The 25,048-nt window shown below is 41.1% G+C and overlaps 1 protein-coding gene across 5 annotated transcripts in view; it reads left to right on the forward strand.

Annotated features, from left to right (window-relative positions):
• Nucleotides 1-2,405: 2,405 nt before the first annotated feature.
• Usp34 (ubiquitin specific peptidase 34) overlaps nucleotides 2,406-25,048 on the forward strand; it is a 186,190-nt gene continuing 163,547 nt past the window's right edge. For 2 of the 5 annotated variants that reach the window (XM_051200494.1, XM_051200497.1), the window contains exons 1-2: nucleotides 2,406-3,003; nucleotides 15,822-15,909. In XM_051200494.1, the coding sequence (XP_051056451.1) occupies nucleotides 2,961-3,003; nucleotides 15,822-15,909 (131 nt within the window). In that variant the 5' untranslated portion in view covers nucleotides 2,406-2,960. Of the gene's footprint in view, nucleotides 3,004-15,821; nucleotides 15,910-25,048 lie in introns of those variants that run through there. The other 3 variants (XM_051200495.1, XM_051200496.1, XM_051200498.1) reach the window with 2 other exon arrangements.

Consider the following 25,048-nt stretch of genomic DNA (forward strand, 5'->3'; position numbering starts at 1 on the left):
GTGTATGTGTGGAGGCCAGAGGTTGATGTCAGGATGTCTTCTTCAATCACTTCTTCATCATTTTTTTCCCCTAAAATTTATTTTGCCTTTTCTAGACAGGGTTCTCTATGTAACAGCACTGGCTGTCCTAGAATTTGCTCTGGAGACCAGGATGGCCTTGAACCCAAGAGATTCACCTGTCTCTGCTCCCAAGTTCTGGGATTAAAGGCACGTACCACCATACCTGGCTTAAAATTTAATTTTTATTTTATGTGTATGAATGTTTGCCTACAAGCCTGTAAGTACAGGTCAGAAGGTAGCATTAGATCCCCTGGAGCTGGAGTTACAAGAGTCGTATCTGCTCTGTCAATCCATGTCTCTGAGCCGTGTCTCTAGCCCATCTGCTGAGTCTCTAGCCCATTTTTTTTTTTTTTTTTTTTTTTTTTTTTTTGAGACGGCCTTTCACTGACTCTACAGCTTGCCATTCCAGATAGTTGTCTGGTGACCACTAAACCTGAAGCATTTTCCTGTGTAGTGTCCTTTCCCTATCCCCTAGGCCAGAGTTACAGGTACCCACTGTCACACTTAGCTTCTATGTGGACACTGGGGTTCCAAACAAAGGTGGCCATGCTGTGCAAGCAGGCACTTTACTCAGTGAGCCATCTGTGCAGTCCTCTCTACTTTCTGAGACAGTGTCCTTACACCCAGTCTGCACTGCTTCATTGACAGGACTGCAGTCACTAGGACCCTATTTTTTAAAAATAAAAATCTAAAACATTCACTGTGTGCACTTACTAGAAAGTCTGTTGAGCCCTGATGTAGATAACAGAAGAATGAACACTTCTAACGATTCTCTAGATTCTCTGGGCATTTGTGTATATGTATGTATGTGCATTTGTGGGAACTGAGTTGAGGTGTGTGCATGCTAAGCAAGCTGCCTAATACTAGACTGAATCCCCAACTCAGCTTTCTTTCTCTCTTTTTCTCCTCCCCCTCCCTTCCCTCTTTCTCTGAGGCAGGTAGCCTTAAGTGGCCTGAAACTAGGCTGACCTTAAATGTGTCAAAACTGCCTCTGTCTCCTGAGTGCTGGAATTACAGACTTGTGATACGAGTATTTATTTTTCACAAATAAGCATGTGCTACAAGAATTGTCAGAAAGTGTTTTTTTTTTTTTTTTTTTTTTTTTGGTTTGTTTTTTTTTCTGCTCTCTCACATAACCAGTCTAAGAATAGACACCTGGTTAAGGGAAGCATCAGGAACCCAGAGTTTATCTGTGTAGTTCTGGATGTCCTGGAACTCGCTCTGTAGATCAGGCTGGCCTCAAATTCACAGAGATCCACCTGCCTCTGCCTCCCAAGTGCTTGGATAAAAGCTGTGAGCTACCACCATCTGACAGGGACCCTGATTATATTGCCCTGTTTATCAATTTCAAGGTTATCCTATTTGTAACTTTAAAAATGTTAGGGGTGGGGATAAAGTATAACTGTACATAGTGACACATATCTGTAATCCCAGCTTTTAGAAGACAGGAGCTTGAGGAATTCAATTCCAGCCTGGGCTAACACAGTAAGAACCCCATGTGGCAAAAATACTACACCAATCTTATGTTTCGTTTAAATTTTTTTCCATATTTAGATTATGTTTCAGGCAAAGAGAAAGGTTAAAATACACGTTGGTTGAATTAGCCCATTTATTAAGGAAGGGCCATCCTTCCCAAAAGACTCAATACTGTACAGACTTGTCAATATCATATACAAGAACTTAAAGGTCTCAGGCTGCCTTAAGGGATTACTACCATAAACCTCACGCTCTTGCTGTGGCTCTGCTGAAAATGCCTACTAGACCATTTTCGATGAAGAATGGGAAAGCGTATTTGTGATGGGACCTCGTGAGTAAAAAACGAGATGTCATGCGGGCCCTGTGGCGCGCCATTTCTAGTGCTGTCAAGGTGTGTCAGTGCTGGAGGATGGATGAGCCTCCCAGGATTGCAGGGGAGCGCTAAGCAGGGATTCAGGTGAAGACGCGCCCTGGGCTGTTCCATTCTCCCTGAGCCAGGCGGGGAGAGAGCTGCGTGTGGGAAGCGCTGACCCCCGCCGTCCGCACGCCCAAGTGCCCGAGTGGCGGCCAAGCTCTCACCCCTGCCCCGGGGGCCGGCGAGGCGGGCGGGCGGGCGGGCGAGGCGCCGCAGCGGGGCCAGGGCGGCGCACTCGACGCGGCCCTCGTAGAGGCTCCCGGGAGCGCGGAGCCGGCCGGGGCGGGAGAGTCCGCGTCAGCGCGACCCGCCCGGAGCCTCCGCCATCTTCCACTCACCCGACTCCCCCCGCGGCGGCGGGCCGCGCGCTTCCCTTCCGGCCTCTGACAGAGATCCGGGCTGGGCGGGGTGGGCGAGCGCGCGGAGGGCTGGGCCGAGGGCGGGGAGGCTGGACGGAAGAGGAAAGGGAGGGCGGCCAGCGGCTCCGGCTGGGTGTGAGGCGTGCGGCGTGTGTGCGGAGAGAGGCGGAGGGCGGGAGGAGCCGGGAGGGCGGAGGAATGAGAGCGCGAGGCGCCTCTCCTCGGCCCCTTCGCCTGGGCGGAAAGAGCCGAGCGCAGCCCGAGCGCTCCATTAAAATGGCGGCGGCGGCGGCGGTGGCCGCGGCGTCTGGTCGGTGGTGAAGTGACTCTGCTGCTTCTCTCCCCACCCACCCCTCCCTCTCCCCTCCCCGTCCTTCCCCTTCCCCGCCGCCTGCGCCTCGGCGCCCCCGGGGCCTGCACCTCCCTCACCCCCTCCGCCCCCGCCCGCTCCCGGGCCCGCCGGCCCCCTCCCCCACCCTCCGCTCCCCGCCCCGTCCTCGCCGCCGCCCGGCCGGCCGGCCGCCCGCCCTCGCCGCTTCCCCGCCCCGCCGGCAGGCCGGCCCCCTCCCCTGCCTCTGTCCCCTCCCCCCCGCCGGTCGGGATCAGTCAGTGCGATCCGAAGCGGGGGAGGGGGGGGCGGCGGCCGAACGATGTGCGAGAACTGCGCAGACCTGGTGGAGGTGTTAAATGAAAGTAAGTAGCGGGGTAGCGAGCTGTCGGGGTGCACGCCGGGGGCCCCCACGCCGCTCCCCGGCCCCCCTGCCTCCCGCGGCCCGGGGACGGCGTGCGGGCCTGTGAGCCCGGGAAGGTGCGCCGTGGCGGGGCCGTGGCGGCGTCTCGGGCCCAGGCCGGCCGGGTTACCTGGGCGCCCGAGAGGCCGCGGCGGCGCAGCGCTGGCCCAGTCAGGCCTGGCGGTCTCGGAAACTTTCCTCATTACAGGTGTCAATTAATGAAGGCTCTAATAAGCCCTTCCGCCCCTCTGCCCCCGCCGAGGACGTGAAGGGAGGTGGGGTCGGAGGACTCGGCTTTCCTCCGCAGTCCGAGCCACAGGGCCGCCCTCTTTGATCTCCAGCCTGCTGGGGAGGCCTTGCTTACCTGCTAATTTTCATTAAAGTCCCCGGGAGAAGGGTGGTGATCGTTTTCCTTCCCTTGAGGGTGTGTGGGTGTATTAAATCCATCTGCCAGCCCCTAAATAGCAGAAAATGAACCGCAGTAGTGATGGTTGGGAACGTCTTACCTTAATTAAAAATAAAGGCGATAGTATTTCTTTAACGTACCATTCGTCGGATCTCTGTACCAAAGACAATCATCCCGAGTAGTCACAGTCTTATCTCTAAGAATTATAGGCCTATTCTTTATTATTATATTATATATTTTTGTCCCTTGCAAGATTGTATTTCTGCTTAAAAAAAAAAAGGTATATTGCAAGTCAGCTACTTATGGGCCCAGAGGCCTAGGTTGGAAGAGGTGATTTAGATGGAAAGATGATTTACAAAAACTTGATTTGTGAGAGAATGTTCATTGAACTTACACTCAATGTGATATTTTGACAGATTTCCAAACTACTTATTCTTTTTAATACATTATTTAAACAGTCAACTTATAGACTGTAATGTCCTTTTTGTATTTAAATTTTTTTTTATTAGGTGCTTGAATTTTACTTTAATGACTAAAAGGTTGCAATTTATTTTCAGCTGTCTATTTATTTCCTCACAGATGCAAGTAGGTATTTGAATATATTCAAATTATATTTTTCCAGTATTTGTCACTATAAATTTTCCTAGTATTTTAAGGTTATTCCTATTTTGGCATAAATTTCATTCTTGGTACAGTGATAGGTAAACACAAGTTTTAGCAGTTACAATTTTCAGTAAAACATTTTGTATCTATATATTGGATATTGTGACTTTATTCTCAAACTTGAAAGTAGCTTTATTATTTTGTATAAATTAGGAAAATAATTGAGGATTTAAAGATTAATTTTTACTGTTTTTAATTGTAGGTTTGTGTGTGTGTGTGTTTGTGTCTGTCTGTGTATTCATGTGAGTGCAGCTGCCTAAAGCCAGGGCATCAGATCCCCAGAACTAGGGTTTGAGACATTTGTGAGCTGCCCAATGTGGGGGTTGAGAACTGAACCCTAGTCCCCTGGAAGAGTAGCAAGTGCTCTTAACCACTTAGCCATGTCTCCACCTATTTCTTCCTTTTCTTTTTTGGTTTTTGAAGACAGGTTTCTCTGTAATAGCCCTAGATGTCCTGAAATTAGCTCTGTAGACCAGGCTGGTCTCAGAACTCACAAGATCTGCCTGCCTCTGCTTCCCAAGTGTTGGGGATTAAAGAAAGGCATGTACCACTCCCCACCCCCCACATCTCTACCCATTTCTTAAGGTTGATTTAAAGCATTATTTTAAGCCTAATTAGGAGTACTGCAAACATAGTATCTAAAAAGTTTATTTGAAAGGGGATGGTATCTGTGATAAAGAGACTGCTTAGGGGGTAAAGGTGCTTGCTTTACTCTGTAAAATGACTTAGAACTCACACATGCTTATACACCTGTGTAAGTTAATAATAAAAAGAAAAAGGTACCATTTAAGATTATCTGTGAAACTATTGAAACTGTAAGTCATTGGTCTCCAAAGGTACTTAGCCCTTTAATGTTTTCTTTAAGGTTCATTTGAAAAAAATTTTTTTTTCTTCAGTCATTTATTGAGGTACCTTTTTTTTCTCTCTAGCAGTTTTGTTTGTTTTTTTTTTTTTTTTGAGACAGTTTCTCTGTGTAGCTCTGGCTGTTCTGGAACTCACTTTGTAGACCAGACTGGCTTCAACTCACAGAGATCCACCTGCTTCTCCTTATATGCTGGTACTAAAGGTGCGCAATATATGTATGTATGTATGTATGTATGTATGTATGTATGTATATGGGCTCAAATATAAATTTATTAAGGAGAAGAGAACTCTTGAGATTGGAAGAGACTCCAAAGAGAAATACTGTAGGACATTAAAAAACAACAAAAAACAACTCACAGAGACCAAGACTGAGGAGATGGTCTGTGGTTAGGAGTACTTGCATGCTCTTGCAGAGGACCAGAAATTGGTTTCTAGCACACATGGGGTGACTTAACAGCTGCCATGTTTCTCCAACTTGAAGGGAACAGAGGGTCAGACATTCTCTTTTGACCTTCAAGGTAAGAATAAACCCACCCCCACACATGCAATTAACAATAAAAACAAAAAACAAAAAAAGAAAGAAAAAAATTGCAGAGAGCAGGTCATTGTGGGGTATGCATGTCTGTGCTTGGGAGGCTGAGGCAAGATCCTGAGTTTGAGGCCAGACAGGCCACATTGAAAGTTGTCTTGTAACCAGGCAAACAAATCTTGCCAAGTGTAATGTGTCTAACAAGAAAAACATAGCAATGATAGTTTCTAAACATTTACTTTGTCATCAGTGTTTGGCTACAGTATTAACATCAGTTGTATCTGTAGTCCTGAAGAAGGTTCTCAGGCTGTAAATTTTTGCCATGGAAACATATATAATGTAACTATGCACATACATTTGCCTGCAGGTGAAAGGCCTTTTGAAGTCTGGAACCAGGCTAAGGATCCTCTAGTAAGGACTAACCTATGGGGTACCCACCTCTACCTGTTTTGTGACAGTTCAAGCCTGGCCTTGAAGTCCTCCTAGTGCTCTTGCCTCAGGCTCCTAAGTGTTGGAATTATAGTCATGAACTATTGTGTCTGGCTTTTATATGGGGAGGAGGCTGTGGTGAGGGAATGATAATGTTTTGCTTTTTTAGCCTAGGCTGGCCTGAAACTTGCAAGAAATATTCCTGTCTCAGAATACTAAGTACTGGTATCATACATAAAAACTATGCCACCATGTGGGTGGTGGACATTGAACTCAGGATCTCAGGAAGAGCAGCCAGTGCTTTTAACTGCTGAGCCATCTATCCAGCCCAAGTTATGACTTCTTTAACCAATTAATATTTGAAGCACTGACTAATGAAGTTATTTACAATTTCCACCCAAATGTTATTTATTTGTATTTTGAGCCTCGGTCTCACTCTGTAGCCAGGCTATCCTTAAATAGTTCTGCTTTAGTACAACCTCCCAAGGCATGTGTTCCCTGTGTGAGCTGCCATGATTAGCTGTAATTCAAATAGCTTCTGTAAATGATGAAGCACTATAAAATATGCAGTATATTAACATAGGAAAGTAACAGCATTATTTCTGGAATGAACACTGATTACTGTATAGCTCTTGCTGTCCTAGAACTCTGTCTGTAGACTAGGCTTGCCTTGAACTTGAGATCTGCCTGCCTCTGCCTCCTAGGTGCTGGGATTAAAGATGTGCACCACCACACCTGGCACATTAATGTGTGTATGTATTTAAAAATGATGGTATTAGAGGGGCTAGAGGAATGGCTCAGTGATTAGGAACATTTTGTCTCTATTTCAGAGGATTCCCAGCACTTATATGGTGACTCACAAATATTTGTAATTACAGTTAAAGGAGATCTGATGCCTTCTTTTGACTTTTGGAGGCACCAGGCACATACCTACATGCAAACGAAGCACTCATACACAAAAAATAAACCTAAAAAACCCTTACATACATATATGTATGTATATATATACACACACACACACACTACAGCACACACATGTTTTGTCTGCATGTATGCCTGAACACCAGAAAGCATTGTATCCCAAAAAGGTACAGTTACAGATGGTTGTGATTATCACGTGGATGCTGAGATTTGAACTTAGGACCTCTAGAAGAGTAGACATTGCTCTAAATAACTGAGCCATCTCTTGAGCTCCTAAAGATAAACTTCTTTCTGGTGTTTTGAGACAGGGTTTCTTTGTGTAACCCTGACTATCCTGGAACTGGCTCTGTATATCAGGCTGGCCTCAAGAGATCTGCCTGCCTATGTCTACTGATATACAGCCTCCACGCCTGGCTTTTTTTTTTTTTTTAAGTTTTTAAATTGATAATACTGTGGCCCAGCAAAATTGCTCAGCCAGAAAAAGCATCTGTTGTAACCTGAATTTGATTCCTGAAACCTGCTTGGTAGATGGAGAAAACCCAGCTCCTGAAAGTTATCTTCTGACTTTTGACACACTTATCACACACAAAAAATAAATATTAAAAAAAAAAAAAAAAAGGTGGTGAGACTAAAGAGAAGGCTCAGTGCTTAAGAATGATTGCTACCAGGCATTGACAGCATAAGCCTTTAATCCCAGCACTCGGAGGCAGAGGCAGTGGGATCTCTGAGTTTGAGACCAGCCTGGTCTACTGTGTGCCAGGACATCATCCAAAGCCACAGAGAAACCCTGTCTCAAACAACCAAAACCAAAAAGCAAAAAGAAAAAAAGTAATAGTTGCACTATGAATGTAGCTCAGTTGGAGGAATGTGCCTGGCACATGTGAAACCCCGGATTTAGTCCACGAAAGTTGGGCTTTATGATGTATTTTTGTAATTCCAGCACTTGGTAGGTGGGAACAGGAAGGCCAAGGCATTGTAATGAGTTGAGACTAGCCTTAGCTACATGAAATCCTGTAATGGATAATGATACTACCAGCTAACCCAGCTTTTTGGAGGTAAGATCTGATATCTCCAGTTCAGAAAAGTGTGCATAGGAGTCATTTGAAGCCACCTTACATCAGCAGATCTCAAGGAAGTGTTTGGTAAAAGCTTCTGGCTTACACAGGTAAATTCCCCCTGAACTCTGTCTGAACACTGCCACCCTTGGCAGCTGAAAAATTACAGGCACAGGAGTGCTACAGGCAGGGGCTTGCCACCCAGGAACCAAAAGTAATATGAGCTTGTGCAGAATCCATATTTCTTTACTAAAGAAAATTGTCAGAACTTTTATGTTCCATTTTCATTCAGCAAAGAAACAGAAAGAGAAGAACATTCTCTCCTAGGAAGCAAGTAGTGGGGAAAGGAGAAAACTTTGAAAGATGGGTCTCGCTAGTATGTGATGGATTCAGTATGTCTTTATTGACAGAGCAGTGTCAAACAAGAGATAAACTGCCAAATTCTGGGGCATTGAGAATGCTGTGTCAGAAATGTAGGAACAGTCTTTATTCATTTCATGGGAATTTCAAAAAGAATAGCTGTGTTTGATGAAATGGTAAGCTATAGCTAGGCCAGAGCTATTAAGTCTTAAATTTTAGCGAGGGACTAGTTCTGATTAAAAAGTGTCAGACTCTCCCTCCAGTCAGTCACTTGAACTGAGTTTGGTTAAGTATGGTATCCATTTATCTATTTATATCTGTGTACAAATACTGTGGCAAAAAATTGCCCCTGGCAAACAAGTCTGTAAATATGATTATACACTTAGATTAGTCAAAAAATGATGACCCTGACCCTAACTAGAAAATAGGCTGGATTTTTAAAAACATCCAACACTGTGGCTTTAGTCATTCACTGGGAAGCTAGGATTTGTTCAGTCGTGGAGGGTCCCAAGTCAGAACCCCATTGTCTCTTTACCCTTTCACACTGTAGCAACCATGGCCTGTCACCAGGTGACAGACTGTTTCTGGCTTAGCTGTATTGGGCCATCCTTTGGTTACTTTGTTGGTTTATAAAAAGCTCATGGCCTTCAAGGTAGTTACATGAAGGTAAGATATACAACTTTCTCAGGGTCTGTTTGTGGGTGCCAAGTACATGGCTCTGAAGTGTTAAATGATTCTTAAGCAAACCTGTTGTAGCAACATGGCATATCTGTTAAACAGGGGTTTACGGCAGCACCTTCCTGATGATGTGAGGTCCTAGTGCATGTAGGCATGGAAACTTAGGGGACAGTTGCCATCACCAACATGATTGTATGGTTGTCTTACAGGTGGGGGTGTGTATGTGCATGGGTGAGGCTGAGACTTTAAGAACTGCTCTCTTGCTTTCCATGGTGGCTTTAATCCCAGCACTCTGGAGACAGAGGCAGGTGGATCTCTGTGAGTTTGAGGCCAGCCTGGGGTATACAGCAAGTTCCAGGATAGCCAGGGCTACACAGAGAAATCCTGTCTTAAGAAATAGAAAGGAAGGAAGGAAAGAAAGAATTAGTTTCATGGGTTGGTTATATATAGTTCTGTTGTTAGCAAGCTTGCTTAGGATGCTAAACTCTGGGTTTGATCCCAGTACCCTATAAAGCCTATTTTAATGATACACACCTGTGATCTTAGCAGCTGGGAGGTGGATGCAGTAGGATCCCAAGTGCAAGGGTATCCTCAGCTACACAGCTCACAGAGGTGAGTCAGGGCTATGTGAGACCCTGTCTCTTCCAAAGTAAGAAAAGGAAAAATAGTCACTGGATGTTGGACTATGGGCATAGAAGCTTATTGTTCTGCTGTCTTACTGGAAATGGAGGAAATGTTTTCAAGTGGTTAAATAAAGGACGGTGCCATAGTATTGTCGATAAATTTGTAGAGCTTGCTTCTGGGAGAACAAGAAGAGGAGGTTGAGGACAGGACTAGGAAGAGGATGATCTTTTGTTTGTTGAGACAGATTAACTCTTTGATCTAGACTTGACCTGAATTCAATAGCCCTGACTGATTTCACTCACAGCTATTCACCTGCTTCAGTTTTCTAGTGCTAGGATGACAACATGAGCCAGCATTCTCTGCTAATAAAATTTTATATGGCTTATAATAGCTACAGATGACATTTTCTTTTAATTTTTTGTGTCTGTATATATGTAGTGCCTGAATATATGTGTGTGTGTGTGTGTGTGTGTGTGTATGTATGTATGTATGTATGTATGTATACTGCACGTGTGCAGCAGCCAGATTAAGGTTTCAGAGTTCCTGGAACTGGAGTTACAGGCTGTTATGAGCTGCTATGTAGATATTTAGAATTGATTGGATCAATTAAGCAAGAGCAGCAAGTGTGCTTAACTGCTGAGTCATCTCTTTGGCTCCCACATTTTATTTTTGCAGTTAGTACAGACAATACTTCTTACAGTTGTCTATGAGAACGAATATATAAAGTTGGTGCTGATTATTTGTATGTGCAGGTGAGTACAGTTTGGGTCACTAGGAGGTTGGTGTTTTTGTGTGTGCCAGTCTGCATGTGGAGGTCAGGGACAGCCACTAGGAGTTGATTCTCCTTCTTCCTGTAGGTACCAGGCATTGAATTCCAGTTTACTTGCTGAACCATCTTGCTGGCCTGGAGATTGCTCACTATGTTGCCATGGCTGGTTGGAACTGGATATGTAGACCAGGCTGGCTCCAAACTCAAAAGAGCTTTGCTCTCCTCTGCCTTCCAAGTGCTGGAGTTAAAGGTGTATGTTGCCATACTTGACTAGATTGCTGAATTTTAAACTCTAGTTTGAAACACTATGACCACTAATTACAAAGTTTTCATGTATTTGTATATGTTACTTGAAGACTTAAATTTTAATTTAATTTTTGAAATTATTTTGGTTTTTTGAAACAAGAGCTTATGTAACCTAGGCTATTCTCAATCTTGGTATGTACCTGAGGAGGACCTTAAACTTACTCTAAGCCTTTTAATATTTGTAGTAAATTAAATACCTTCACCATGGATATGCAGTTTCAGCAGCCTTAGGTAAATACTGAATTTTTCTTTGGAATGTAAATAAAAGTTTAACTTTCAAAGTAGTTATCATGTGTGTATTGTTTTATTTATTTTTGTTTTTAATTTTTTTTCTCTTTTGTTTTTTTGAAACAGGCTTTCTCTGTATAGCTTTGGAGCCTGTCCTGGAGCTTGCTCTGTAGATCAGGCTGGCTTCGAACTCACAGAGATCCACCTGCCTTTATCTCCCTAATTGCTGGGATTAAAGGTATGGGCCACCTCAGGCTTCTTAGTTTAAATAAGCCAATTTTGTATGTTGCCTTATGTTATTATTATTATTGATGACAGAGATTAACTCAGAGTCATCACTGAGCTATACCCATTTCTAATATCATTTATTTTGTGGTGCTGGTGACTGAACATGGGGCCTTATGCATAAGGAATTACTCTGTCATTAAACACACTTCCATCCCTCTAAAATTGCTCCTTTTTTTCTCCTTTTTTTTTTTTTCAGTGCTGTAGATTGAATCCAGGTGATGTACATGCTAGACATACAGCTTCTCTTTAATGTTTGTTTATTTATAGTGTGTGTATGTCCTTGAACACGTGTGCGTGTTAGCACTTGCCAGTGTGCATGTAAAGGGTAAAGGAAGAAATTGGATGTTTTCTTGTTATTTTCTGTTTTATCCCTTTGAGACAAAGTCTGTCACTGACCCTGAAGCACAAGGTTTTGTCTGGCCATTGAGCTCCTAAGATTTGCCTCTGCTCCACAATGCTGTTTAGGTTAGAGGCCTTTGTGGCCATACCTAGCTTTTACCTGCAGGTATTTCAATTTAGACCCTTATGCTTATACATCAGATATTCTTACCCACCCAGTTATCTCTCCAGCTGTCTATCTTACCAACCTATTTTTAAAGACAGGGTTTCATGTAACCCACATTAACCCTACTTTACTGTGCTACCTGACTCGTAATTATGTTACAAGACACAGGTTATGTGAGAGGATTGTGAATTTAGGGCTAGCTTGGACTACATAATAAGTCTGCTGATAAAAGGAAAAGATACCAGTGCCTTCTCCATATAAGTATTTAATTAAATTATATCTTTTGTAATCTTAATATGGTTTTCTATTATTTTGGTCATACTGTAACTTAAATAGTCTCCTGATTTTTCTTAAAAAAAAAAAAATTATGAGTGTTTGTCTGAATGCATGCATGTGCACTGAATGCATGCCTGGTGCTTGCAGAGGTCAGAAGAGGTGTCAGACCTCCTGCAGTTTGAGTTACAGATGGTTGAAAGCCACCATAAGAATGTTGGGAACCAAAGCCAGGTCCTCTGCCAGGGCAGTAAGTACACTTAACTGCTGAGCCATCTCCCTCCATATTATCATTTTATTTTATATATATACGGCTATTATACTTGCAGGCATCTCTGCACCATGGGCATGTTTGTGCTCACAGAGGCCAGAAGAGGATATTGGATCCCCTGGAAATGGAGTTACAAATGGTTGTGGGCCACCATATGCATGCTTAGAATTAAACCTGAATCTTCTGGAAGAGCAGCTAGTGCTCTTAACTACTGAGCCATATCTCCATGCTGCCCTCTAATACCCATGACCCTAAAAGGCATTTTCTTTCTTTCTTTTCTTTTTTTTTTTTTTTTTTTTTTTTTTTTTTTGCTATGTAGCTATGTGGCCTTGAACTCAAGATCTTCTTGCTTTGGTGGCCCAAGTGTTGGCCTGAAACCACTGTGCCACTGTGCAGTGATGACAATAGGGCCTTTAAAGTTGCATTCAAAGTAAGAAGATAATGGGATGCTATTCATCATTGCTTGGTAAAGTGGTATAATGAGGCCAATGTGTTCTTTGATTCTTTTTTCCTTTTTCTTTTTTGAGACATGGTTTTTCTTTGTAGTCTTTATTGTCCTGTAACCCTGTAACACAATATGTAGATCAGGCTGGCCTTCATCTCACGGAGAGATCCACCTGCCTTTGCCTCCCGAGTGCTGGGAATAAAGGCACCACTACCACCTGGCATGTTGTTTTATTTTAATGGTATTTTGTTTCCATCTTCCATAGATCATATATTAAATGAGATAATAACTTCTAGTTTGGTGGAGAAGTAGAGGTTGATTATCACTAATCCAAAAACCTGACATTTTGTAGTCAGTGTGATGCTAGAATTAAAATTATGAATTTAGAAGAGTTTAAGTTAAAAGAATTTTAAGATTTACATTTATTGGCATGTGCTCGATTCCTTGCTTGAATCGCCGTGGAATGTATGGAACTCAGATGACAATTTGCAGGGTGGTTCTACCACCATGTGAGTTTTGAAGATTGAATTCAGGTTTCAGGGGTTGGTGTCAGTGAGTTTTACTTGATGAGCATCTTGACAGCTCCATTAAAAAGTTCTGCTTGTTTATTTGTTTGCGTGTATACAAATGTATATGCAACCAGACAGTATCTAATCCCCTGACGTTGGAGTTCAGGTGGTGGTGAACTGCCTGACATGGACATTGAGAGCCAAACTCTTGTTAACAAGTGTCTTAACCACTGATGTAACGAGTTAGGTTTTTCCTCCCGCTGCCGCTGGTCTTGTCCTGCCGCCGCACCAGCCCCAAATAATGCACAGAGACTGTATTTGATACAATGCTATTGGCCAGGTACTAGTTTCTTATCGGCTAGCTCTGTCTTAATTATTATTAACCCATTTCTATGTATTTCCACGTGGTCTTACCGAGAGCGGAGGAATGGCGGTTCTGTTCTCTCCAGACACTCCATCTTGACCCTCCTTCCTTACTACTTCCTCTTTCCTCCTCATCTCCTAGTCCCACCTATCTTGCTTTCCTATTGGCCAACAGTGCTTTATTCATTAAACCAGTATGAGAAACATATTTATAGAATCGCATCTCCCATCACACTGAGCCATTTCTCTAGCACCCATCCCCAACTCCCAGCTTGAGCTTGTTTTATGGCGTATTCAGCTAGTAAAGTCTGCACCATTATTTTAAATTCTGTAAGATTCTGGTCTGAAATAGTTCTTATTCTCCAAGTATTTTAGGTACTGAATACTGAACTTGTAATGAAAGGATGTTAATGATATCCACGTTTAAATCTTCAAGTCTTGGGAGTAGTGAATACTGAGTTTATGATTACATGGTTGTGAAGCTTTTGGCATTTTTGATTTGATGTTATTTTGTGTGCTGGGTGTCAGCCTGCATGTATGAGCATCATATGCATGCAGTGCTTCCGTGGTGTCAATAGTACATTGGGTCCCCTGGAACTGGAATCAGAGACAGTTGTGAGCTGTCTTGTGGGTGCTGGGAATTGAACCCTGGACCTTGTGAGAAGCAGCCAGGGCTTTCAACTCTATCCTGGTAGTTCTCAACCTGTATGTTGAGCCCTATTGGGGTCACATATCAGATTTATAACAGCAAAATTACAGTTATAAGTAGTAGCAAGAAAATAATTTTATGTTTGAAGGTCACTACAACAAGAAACTATTAAAGGGTCGCTGCATTAGGAGGCTTGAGACACTGTTGTAGCTCTTTTGAATTGGAAGCTTTAATTGATGATGTTTCTGGAATAGTATGAATTGACAGACATTGTTTTAGATTGCTGTCCCTCTCTTTCTCCCATCTTGGGAACAATAAGAGAAATTTTAGTATATTATATAGTCAAAGAAGAAATGTTAGGACTGGGGAGATGGCTCAGCTCTGGATAAAGCAATTTGCTGTTAAACCTGATGACTTGATTTTGATTCATGTAATCCTCATGGTAGGAGGAGAGAACAAATACCTGCAAGTTGTTTTCTAACATCTTAAACACTCAAACTAAATAAATCCAAAATAAAAACAAATACAAAAAACAAAACAAAACTGAAAAACTTAGCCAGGCATGGTTGCATGCACCTTTAATCTCAACACTAGGGGCAGAGAGGCATGTGGATCTCATCTTTATCAGTTTGAGGCCAGCCTGGTCTACAAATCAAGTTCCTGGACAATCAGGAATGTTACACAGAGAAACCCTGTCTTGTTCGAAACAACAACAAACAGCAACAACAAAACATACAACAAATGGGAAACATAAGTGTATGTGCAATCAATATACATAACCTGCCATTTTATTGGGTATATATACATTGTATTTGTTATTGACCTTCATGATCACATGTCTTGATAGAAGCTATGATTCCCTACCCAGCATTACAAATTGTTTCTTAGAGCATATCCATAGTCTGGGGAAAGAGAAGTATATGGAATGGTAAAGTAGAAAAATGATCTCAGTTTATCTCTGTACTTCTGTAGCCTTTTCAACATTGGAGCACTACATACCTCACAGGGGTCATGATTTGCTCCATGTAGGACAGTTCATAAAAGCAGGAGTAAGACTAGAATTAAATTGTTCTTGTTTTTTAAAGTATTTCATTTGGGTTGGAGAAATGGCTCCTGTGTTCAGTTCCCAACACCCACAAGGTAGCTCATAACCACCTGAACTCTAGTTCCTGGGGACCTCCGTTAGTACATGAAACACATGTACTCACACAGTATCATAATACACATAAATGAAAAGGCCAGTTAATCCTACCTCCGGCTAGTTTGGAATATAAAGAGGCCCTGTCTTTAATCCCCCCCCCCAAAAAAAAGGCAAAACAAAAGGAAAACAAGAAAGCAGGCAGTGGGAGCCATGAAGAACAAGCCCATAAACTGCATTTCTCTATGACTTGTTTCATTTTTTGCTGTTTTCCTCTAACAATGGACTATAACCTGTAAATGAAATAAACCCTTTCCTTTTCAGGTTACTTTTGGTCATGGTCTTTATCACAGAAATAGGAACTACTATAGTCAGTATCAAAGATTTTATTCAGTAATGAAACAAGAATTAATGGATATTTGCATTTGTATGTCTAAGCTTTATTTTTGAAGTGTTGGCTTTAATATTGGTATAACATTTATTCATACTTTTATGCTTCTATTTCAGTATCAGATATAGAAGGTGGTGATGGACTGCAGCTCAGAAAGGAACATACTCTCAAAATATTTGCTTATATCAATTCCTGGACTCAGAGGTATGCAGTTGTAGGTATTTTGAAGACTCACTTGGTGAATTGTATAAATTGCTGTTACTTGTCATTAGATTTTATTTTAGGATGTTTTATTACACTTTTTTTTTTTTAATTAAATGGTAGGTATCAATATTCAATTATTTTCTTTTCCTTAATCATGGGATTGATTATGACATTTTTTTTTTTTTTTTTTTTTTTTTTGTTGATTTGTTTGGTTTTTTGAGACGGTTTCTCTGTAGCTGTGTAGACCAGGCTGGCCTTAAACTCACAGAGATCCACCTGCCTCTGCCTCCCGAGTGCTGGGATTAAAGGTGTGCGCCACTACTACCACTACCATTGCCGGCCATGACGTTGTTTTTAAAAATAACATAAAAATAGATTTCTTTTACCTTCCCCTCATTCTTTAGGAATGAGTGGCTAAAATTTTGAAATATATTATTTTGAGGTATCTATATGTATACATATTAATATCTCAGTTATTTTGCCTGATTTTTTTTTTTTTTTTGATACAGGGTTTTACTGTGTAGCTTGGCTGTCTTGAAACTCACTCTGTAGACCAGAGATCCACCTGCCACTGCCTCCAGAGTGCCAAGAGTAAAGGCGTGCACACCACCACACCCTGTGGATAAGAGAATTTTATGGAAAGTTAAAAAAGAAAGGTTATAGCAAGCTTAATTTCTTTAAAACTATCTTCATTCAGCCCTGCAGTGGTGGTTTACACCTTTAATCCCAGCACTCTGGAGACAGGCAGGCTGATCTCTGAGTTCGAGGCCAGCATGGTTTACAGAGTGAGTTCTAGGACAGACAGGGCTGTTAGACAGAGGAACCCTGTCTTGAAAAAAATAAAACAAAACAGAAAACCTATCTTCATTGTAGTAAAAGATATTTTGAAGCCATTTTCTGCTTGTCTTTTTTTATTATGCACATTATATAATACACAAGTTGAGAATATACAGAATAAAACTCCAAGGTTCATAGTTGTTAATACAATCAATATGAAAAAGGCTAAATTTTTGTCTGTGTGTGAGTTTAATTGGTGGTGACAATCAGTCTTTTTTTACAGTGCTGAAGTTCAAACCCATCATCTACCACTGAACTATTTCCCAGCCTTCTAGTAATTTTTTATGGCTTAGAAAAATGTTTAAAGTAGGGCAAAGAGCTGGTTCAGGGGTAGACTCTTTCCTTAAAGCCCGATAACTGAGGTTCAAGCCTGGGATGTTGATGAGGTGGGACAGGAAAACTGTCTCCCATTAGTTGTTCTCTGACTTCTACACTTGCCATCACACCAGTATATAAATAAATGCACACTTGTGCAGGAACATACACACTGCATGTACAGTGTAAAGTTTTTTTTTTTTTTTTTAAAAGACAGGGTCTTGCTCTGTAGCCCTGGCTGTCCTGGACTACACCAGGCTGGCCTTGAACTCAAAGAAACCTTCCTGCCTCTGGCTCCTAAGTGCTAGGAGTAAAAGTGTATACCACCACACTGGGCAATAAATAGAAATTTTTACAAAAATGTTTCAAGCATTATTGTTAGTGATCAGTGGACACACACTGGTCACTAACCTGTTTTAACATGAAAGTGTATAGTATGGCTGATAATAAAAAGCTTAAGCTGGGCAGTGGTGGCATGTACCTTTAATCCTAGCACTCAGGAGGCAGTGGCAGGCAGATCTCTGGCTTACACATTGATTTCCAGGAAACCCTGTCTTGAAAAAACAACCAAAGATTAAAAAATATTTAGTTTCAAATCTCTTCTATTTTGCATTGATTTTTTTTTTTTAAACAGTATTTTTCTCTCAGTAAAATTAGATTTTAGGAAAAGTAAGTAGGTTTTAAGTACTTAAAACTCATATACAAGGTTGATGTTGAGATCTCTTCTGAATCCAACCAGATGGAGTGTTTTGGACTGAGTTATTGCTCTTATTATGAGTAGGCTAGATGAATATGTTTATATTAATATGTTAATTTAAAATTAATTATGTAAGTGATTTGCTGAGAGAAGTTATACCTGAGTCATAATTTTGAATTTATTGTAGCTATAGCTAGATGCCCACATAATGGGCATTTACTTTGAAAAACTTAATACTTGTAATTTCAGAATGTATTGGGTGTGCCTGAATAAAGTGAAATTCATTGAGATAATATGTTCCTAATATCTTATCTGTAGTTATTAGTGGAGCTGGAGTTGTAATTATAATTTTATACTAGATAAATATTTGTAATTCCTCTATTAATATTTTAAAATTTAGAGACTATGAATAAGATTACAAAGAAACAGGCAGTGGTGGTGCATGCCTTTAATCCCAACACTCTGGAAGCAGAGGCAGGTGGGTCTCTGTGAGTTTGAGGACAGCTTGGTCTACAAAGTGACAGCCAGAACTACACACAGAAGTCTTGTCTCAAAAAAAAAAAAAGAAAAAAAAGAAATTGAAAAATGAAAAATAGTGAAATTATAAAGGAAATCCGATATATACAGTTGTAGACAATAATTAATAGGCTTTATCAGAATATCAGAATTTGCCCTTGTGTTGATGAACCTCTGCTTGATCAATTACTTCCTAAAATAGTTATGTGTATGTGGCTAACTAGTGACTTATCTGTGCACTCTGATATTCAGGCAAGCTTTATTTGTTAGATTACAAACAAAATATCACTACATACAATACTAATAAAATAGGATAGACATAATATAGTTGAGTGTGTTCAGCATTTGTGAGGATCTTGGATTTGATTCCTTTTACCACATAAAACATACAGAAAGCTTATTAAATCAATCTAGTATTTCATTGGTCATGATTTGCTATTGTAATATACTGACAAGGATAGCTAGGTCGGGGCAATCTTAAGAGAGTTATGTTCGTACCTGCCTTTAATCTCAGCACTCTGGAGTCAGAAGCAGGGGGATCTTCTTGAGCTTGAGGTCTGCCTGGTCTACATAGTTCCAGAATAGTAAGGGTTATGTAGAAAGATCCCTGTCTCCAAAAAAAAAAAAAATAAAAATAAAAAATAAAATAAAAAAGGAAAGAAAAATTAGAAATAATGTGTCGGGGGCTTGAGAGATGGCTCATTGGTTAAGAGTACTTACTGCTCACAGAGGTCTGCCTGTCTCTGCTTTCCTAGTTCTGGGATCAAAGGTGTGTGCTATCACACCTAGCCAGTATTGTTTCTGATAACCTTCCATATGATAAGAACTCTCAAACAATTGGAATTAACTTTTTAATAGATTATCTGTTGAAACTGACATTGATCACATTTAAAATTAACATCATTGAAAAAGTGCTAGGTTTGCCTGTGAGTAATGAAGTGCTGAGAACAGGAAGCCCTCAACAGAGGTTTAGTAAGTAATCCAGGTTCTTTGAGCATTCCTGAACTACTAGTCTGAGAACCAGCTTTGGGCTGACCTAGCTGACCCCTGGTGTTTTCTGTGGCATGACAACATTCTGTGGGCTTTGTTTTGCTGTAAGAAGTTGGTGGTGGGGTGAGGGGAAGTGGAGGGGTGGTGGTGGTGGTGGTGGTGGTGGTGTGTGTGTGTGTGTGTGTGTGTGTGTGTGTGTGTGAGAGAGAGAGAGAGAGAGAGAGAGAGAGAGAGAGAGAGAGAGAGAGAGAGAGACACTCAGGTTAAGAGCACTGGCTGTTCTTCTTTTTATAGGTTCTGAGTTCAATTCCCAGCAACCATGCAGTGATGTACAACCATCTGTATTGAAATCTGGTGCCCTCCCTCTTCTGGCTTGCAGGCATACATGCAGGCAGAACACTGTATATATAGATAAAAAAAGAAGTAGGTAGATGGGCTTGAGAGATGGCTCAGTGGTTAAGAGCACTGGATGCTCTTCCAGAGGATCCAGGTTCAGTCCCCAGCACGCACATGGCAGCTCACAACTGTCTGTAACTCCAGTTCCGGGGGATTTGGCTGGTACCCTTACACAGACATACATGAAGGCAAAACACCAATATCATAAAAATAAGTTATTAAAAAGAAGTAGGCAGCACAAAAGGAAGGATTACTAGTTTGATATGTTCAGGAGATGTTGAATGCTATGTTGTAACAGGTTAAAAAATTTTTTTTACATTTATTTTATGTTTTGCCTGTGTGCATATATGTGTACCATGTTTGATGTCCTAGGAAGTCAGAAGAGAGCTTTGTATCTGCTGGATCTGAAGTTATTGATAGTTGTGAGTTTCTTTGTGGTTTCTTTGTGGTTTCTTTGTGCCTTCTGGAAGAGCAGCCAGTGCTCTTAACTACTGAGCATCTCTCTGTCCAGTCTTGTAGTAGTTCTCTAATGCTTTCAATAGTACCAGAGTAGGAAAATGATAGTAGATGCATGTCAAATGAAATTCTAGAAGCCTCCCTAGGAAGTTATTTTACTTGTCTTATGGTTCTTGAGTATTTATTTACTACTAACATTAATTGGAGCTACATGTTTTGTGCTCTCATTTCATTTAAAAAGCTTATTAGCATGTGTGTATGTAAGATGTGTTTATGAGAGCATACAAGTTTTGTAGTCCTTTTCATCTATTCTGGTTCCAGGAATTGAACTCAGGTTTAGTCTTGCATAGCAAGTGTGCCATCTCACCAGGCCTCATGACATACATGTGTTTAAATATAAATTTAAATTGAAATGAGAAGCATATCAGTTTACTTGGGTAAGAAATTAATCAGGCTTGAAATAATAGATGTTGAATGGAGAAAAGGGTAGGATTGTCGTCGCGTCGTTGGAAAGATACATGTGATGCAGGAGAATAAACACAAGAAATCTAACAAGTTTTAAGTCACTGATGTGGCACATTTATAGCAGCAGATGTAGTAGATATCAAGAGTAGGCTCTACCCCAAAATGTAATTGAAAAAAAGAGTATATAGTATTTTTAAAGTGCTCTTCTCAATCTTTTTATTTTCAAGTAACAGTTTAATAGTCTGCCTTTTGAAATTGTATTATCTTACAGCTCTTACTTCATCAATTTTAGGTATAACTGTGACCTTTATCATGTAGGATTTTACTTTGTTGTATCCATTCAATATAGTTGCTGTCAATTCTTAGTATACTTGTAAAAATAAAAATACCGTTCAAAGATGTGCCAAAGTTCATTTCATATCTTCTACGTATTTTGTTTCCTGGAATCTCTACTAGTTTGTTTTTCCTTTGAGTAATTTTCTACATATGTATCACAAATGCTTTCTAAGTTTTTAAACCTTTTTAGTGATCTTTTCATCTTTCATTAGTTCTCTTTATGTAAATTTCAGTCATTCATTAGTTGAAATAAAAATACTAAAAACCCTTGAGAATTTTTATTACTCCCTCCCTTGCTCCCCAGTTTTGTAGACCTGTGACAATCTTTGATTGGTTGCATGCTTTTCTTTCTCTCCTCAGTGCCAGTCTTTGTCTTCCTTTCTGGGAGATTGTTGTAGCTTTTGCTTCTGGACCTCTGTTATGTATTATAAGTTGCTAAGATTTTTAATTGGGTTTAAAATGATAAATGATGTATTTGTTTAAAAGGCATACAAGCAGGGTAGTGATGGCACACACCTTTAATCCCAGATCTCTGTGAGTTGAAGGCCAGCTTGTTCTACAGAGTGAGTTCCAGGATAGCCAGGGCTACACAGAGAGACCCATCTCAGAAAACAAAAACAAAAGCATATAAATAGTCTATCTACAGTTAAAGAACTTTTTATTTTAAATGGTGGTTAGGATTGAACCCAGGGCCTGATACATACAGAGGCAAATGATCTAATATTGAGCTCCTTGCCCAGCTTTACAGGACCCAGTTTTTATAATCCCTACTTGGTTTACGGCATTCACTCTTTTAGTAAACTGATATCTGTTGGGAAGAGGTAGTCTGAACTCAGAAATGGCTTCCATTAGATTGTGAAACATTTCTGGGTTAAGGATTCATGTGGGATGGCCCAGCCTGTGATGGATAGTGCTACCCCTGTGCAGGGCTCCTGAAGCAGGAGCAAGCTAGTAAGCAGCATTGCTCTGGGGTAATCTGTTTAGCTCCTGTCTTCAAGTTCCTGTGATGGTTGAGTTTTATGTCTTGGCTTCTTTCAGTGATGTTCTGTGAATTAGGAAGTGTAAGGCAAATAAAACCCTTTTTTCCTTGAGTCACTTTTGCTCAGTGTTCTATCACAATAACTATTGTAGTGACAGACATGACCATTTTGTTTGGGAAGATTGTGGGAGTGTTGGGAACTTTGGGCTGGAAAAGCCATCTTTCAGAACTTAGTGTTCTGTTCTGTGGAAGCTTGGACAATAGTGTTGAGAGCGGTGCAGATGATAGAGGAATTTCATAGACAGCCAAAACCTGTCAGGTCCATCTGTGGTGGTCTCTTTGAATTGATAGTCTGGGGTTTGGTCCACTCTGAACAGAGGGATAGTACATTGTAAACCCTTTGCATTATTGGGACAATTGGTGGTGGTTTGCTTCGGCCCAGAAAGTGACAATCACCATTGAAGTGAAGTATTCTGTGGAGTATTTCCTGAGAGCTAGCACACAGAAGCTTTGGTCCAGAGGAGCTATGACAGTCAAACTTGGTAATGTTTAAGAGATGGTTGGTTTTGGCTATGTGAAAGTTGCTTTTTTTATTTTTATTTTTATTTATTTATTTTTTTTTTTGGAGACAGGATCTCACTATGTAGCCATGCTTGTCCTGGAACTCATTAACCCAGACTAGGATGTCTTGGAATTTACAGAGATATGCCTGCCTCTGCCCTAAAAGTTACCTTTTAAAGGGATCAAATGTGATGCTTGGTATTATGAGAGGCCAGAAAAGGTCACTGGTTAAAGTGTAGCCTCAGTTGTAGTGGAAACCCTAGGATTGAAGGGATTATGGAGAGAGGCTGAGGCTTGGCACCTTGGTACAAGGTTGGAGTTCTGGAAGAGAACCCAGGAGAGGCTATTGGTGAAGGTGCTCCTCACTGCACTGGAGACCCCAGCATAGCAGAGGTTTCAGGACTGGGCATTTTCTTGACTAAATGATTGATATTGAAGGGCATGGCCCACTGTCACAGGAGGTCCTGAGTTTTATCACAAAGCAAATTTAGCAAGCCATGGGAATATGCTAATAAGGAGCCTTTCTCTAGGGCCTCTGCTTCTAGTTCCTGCTTCCAGATTGTCTTCCTATCTTGTCTTTTCTCAGTGAGGGGCTATAAGTGTTGTCCTTCCTTGAGTTGCTTTTGGATACTTTATCACGGTAATAGAAAGGAAACTAGAACATTCTGTGTTGTATTTACTTCTGAGTCTTTTTTTATTATATTTTTTTTAACTTTTTGTTGATTCTTGTGGATTTTACTTTTTTTTTTTTTTTTTTTTTCCTTTTTGGGAGATTTACTCTGTAGCCCTGGCTCCCTATAATCCTGGAACAGCTCTATAAACCAGGCTGGACTTGAATTCAGGGATTAAAGGTGTGTACCACCAAGCTAGGCTGAATCTTTTTACTGTTTGTTTTGTCATCTTTGATAGTTTTATTATTCATTGTTTGGTCCTTTTCATCACTCTTACAAAGACCTAATTCTTGGCTGTCCTTTATGGATAAGACAAGGGGCACAACTAAATAAGTTGGATATTTTTTTTGAGTGGGGCATCTTAAAATGATGGTCTGTACTATATGATAGGTATAAATAAAATGGTGAGCAGGCTTTGCTTTTCTGTGTGTAGCTTGGTTAGCCTAGAACTCATTTTGTAGTCCACAGTGGCCTCAAAGTAATGCTTTATCTAGGACATGTCTTTTGGATTCATTTTCTAAGCTATCTGTCCTTTAGTCTTTGACTGTGATAGTTTAACTATTGGGCAGGGAAGGATACTTGACAACCCTTCATTAAATCCTCCTTTTCTATCCAGCTTCATCCATCCGAGCTTCTTCAGTGCTGAGTCTACAGTGGTTTTCTCTTGTTTTTGAGACAGGGTTTTGATGGGAGATGTCATTCTGTATATGTTTCTCATACTGGTTAATAATAAAACACTGTTGGCCAATAGGAAAGGAAGATAGGAGGGACTAGGAGACAAGGAAAAAATAGAAAGTAGGAGGGAGGAGTCAAGATGGAGAGTCTGGAGAAAGCAGTATGCCGCCGGCTCCCCGGTAAGAGAAATACATAGATCAGCAGAAATGGGTTAATACTTAAGACAGAGCTAGCCGATAAGAAAGTAGTAACTGGCCAACAGTATAATATCTAATACAGAGTCTCTGTGTATTATTTGGGGCTGGCGCAGCTGCCGGACAAGAGTGGCGGTGGGTGGAAAAACCGAACTCCTTACAGGGTTTTACTGTTGACCTCTGGTTGTTCTGGTATCCAAAATCCTTGTGTTGCTTCTGCATGTGCACTCACTGCCACCTACCTTAATTCCCGTTTCCTTTTCAGTTTTCCTTTACTTCTTTATTTTATGTGTTGGATATTTTGCCACATTGCTACAGTTACTGCAGAGGCCAGAAGAGGGTATGGGCCATGTGAAACTGGAGTTAGAGACATTTGTGACCCCCTCCCCCCCATGTGGATACTGGGAACTGAACCCAGGTCCTCTAGAAGAGCAACCAGTGTTTTTAACCAGTAAGCCACTGCTCCAGCCCCAATTCCCTTTTTCTGGCAATTAATTTTAAAAGTAAATTTCTCTTTCGTATTTATTTGTTAAGTATACAGTGTTCTGTCTGCATGTGATCCTGCAGGCCAGAGGGTACCAGATCTCATTACAGATGGTTGTGAGCCACCATGTGTTGCTGGACATTGAACTCAGGACCTCTGGAAGAGCAGCCAGTGTCTTCCAGAGCCATCTCTCCAGCCCCTGTCTACTATTCTGTGATGTAGCCAAGATCTTTAGGAACTCAGATTCTAGCTGTACTAAGAAAAATGCCCAAGTCAAAGGCTTCTCACTTTAAAGATCATTTTTCATTAGCATTATAAGAAGAAGCTGAGTCTGGAGTGGTGGTGCCTGTAATCCTCAAATTTTGGAGTCCTTAAGGCAAAAGTATCTTGATCATCCTGAACACTGTCAATGAAAAAAATGGGCAGGGATGTGGCTCAGCCCTTAGAGGGCTTTCCCAGTGTGCATGAAGTCCTGGATTTGATCCCAAGTATTGGAAAAGAAAAAAAGGGCGATAGATACTACGTAGGCAGGCTGTTTATTGGGGTGGGGGGTGGGGGAAGTGAGTG

The sequence above is a fragment of the Phodopus roborovskii genome, unplaced genomic scaffold (assembly GCF_943737965.1).
Source record: "Phodopus roborovskii unplaced genomic scaffold, PHOROB, whole genome shotgun sequence".
Lineage (NCBI taxonomy): Eukaryota > Metazoa > Chordata > Mammalia > Rodentia > Cricetidae > Phodopus > Phodopus roborovskii.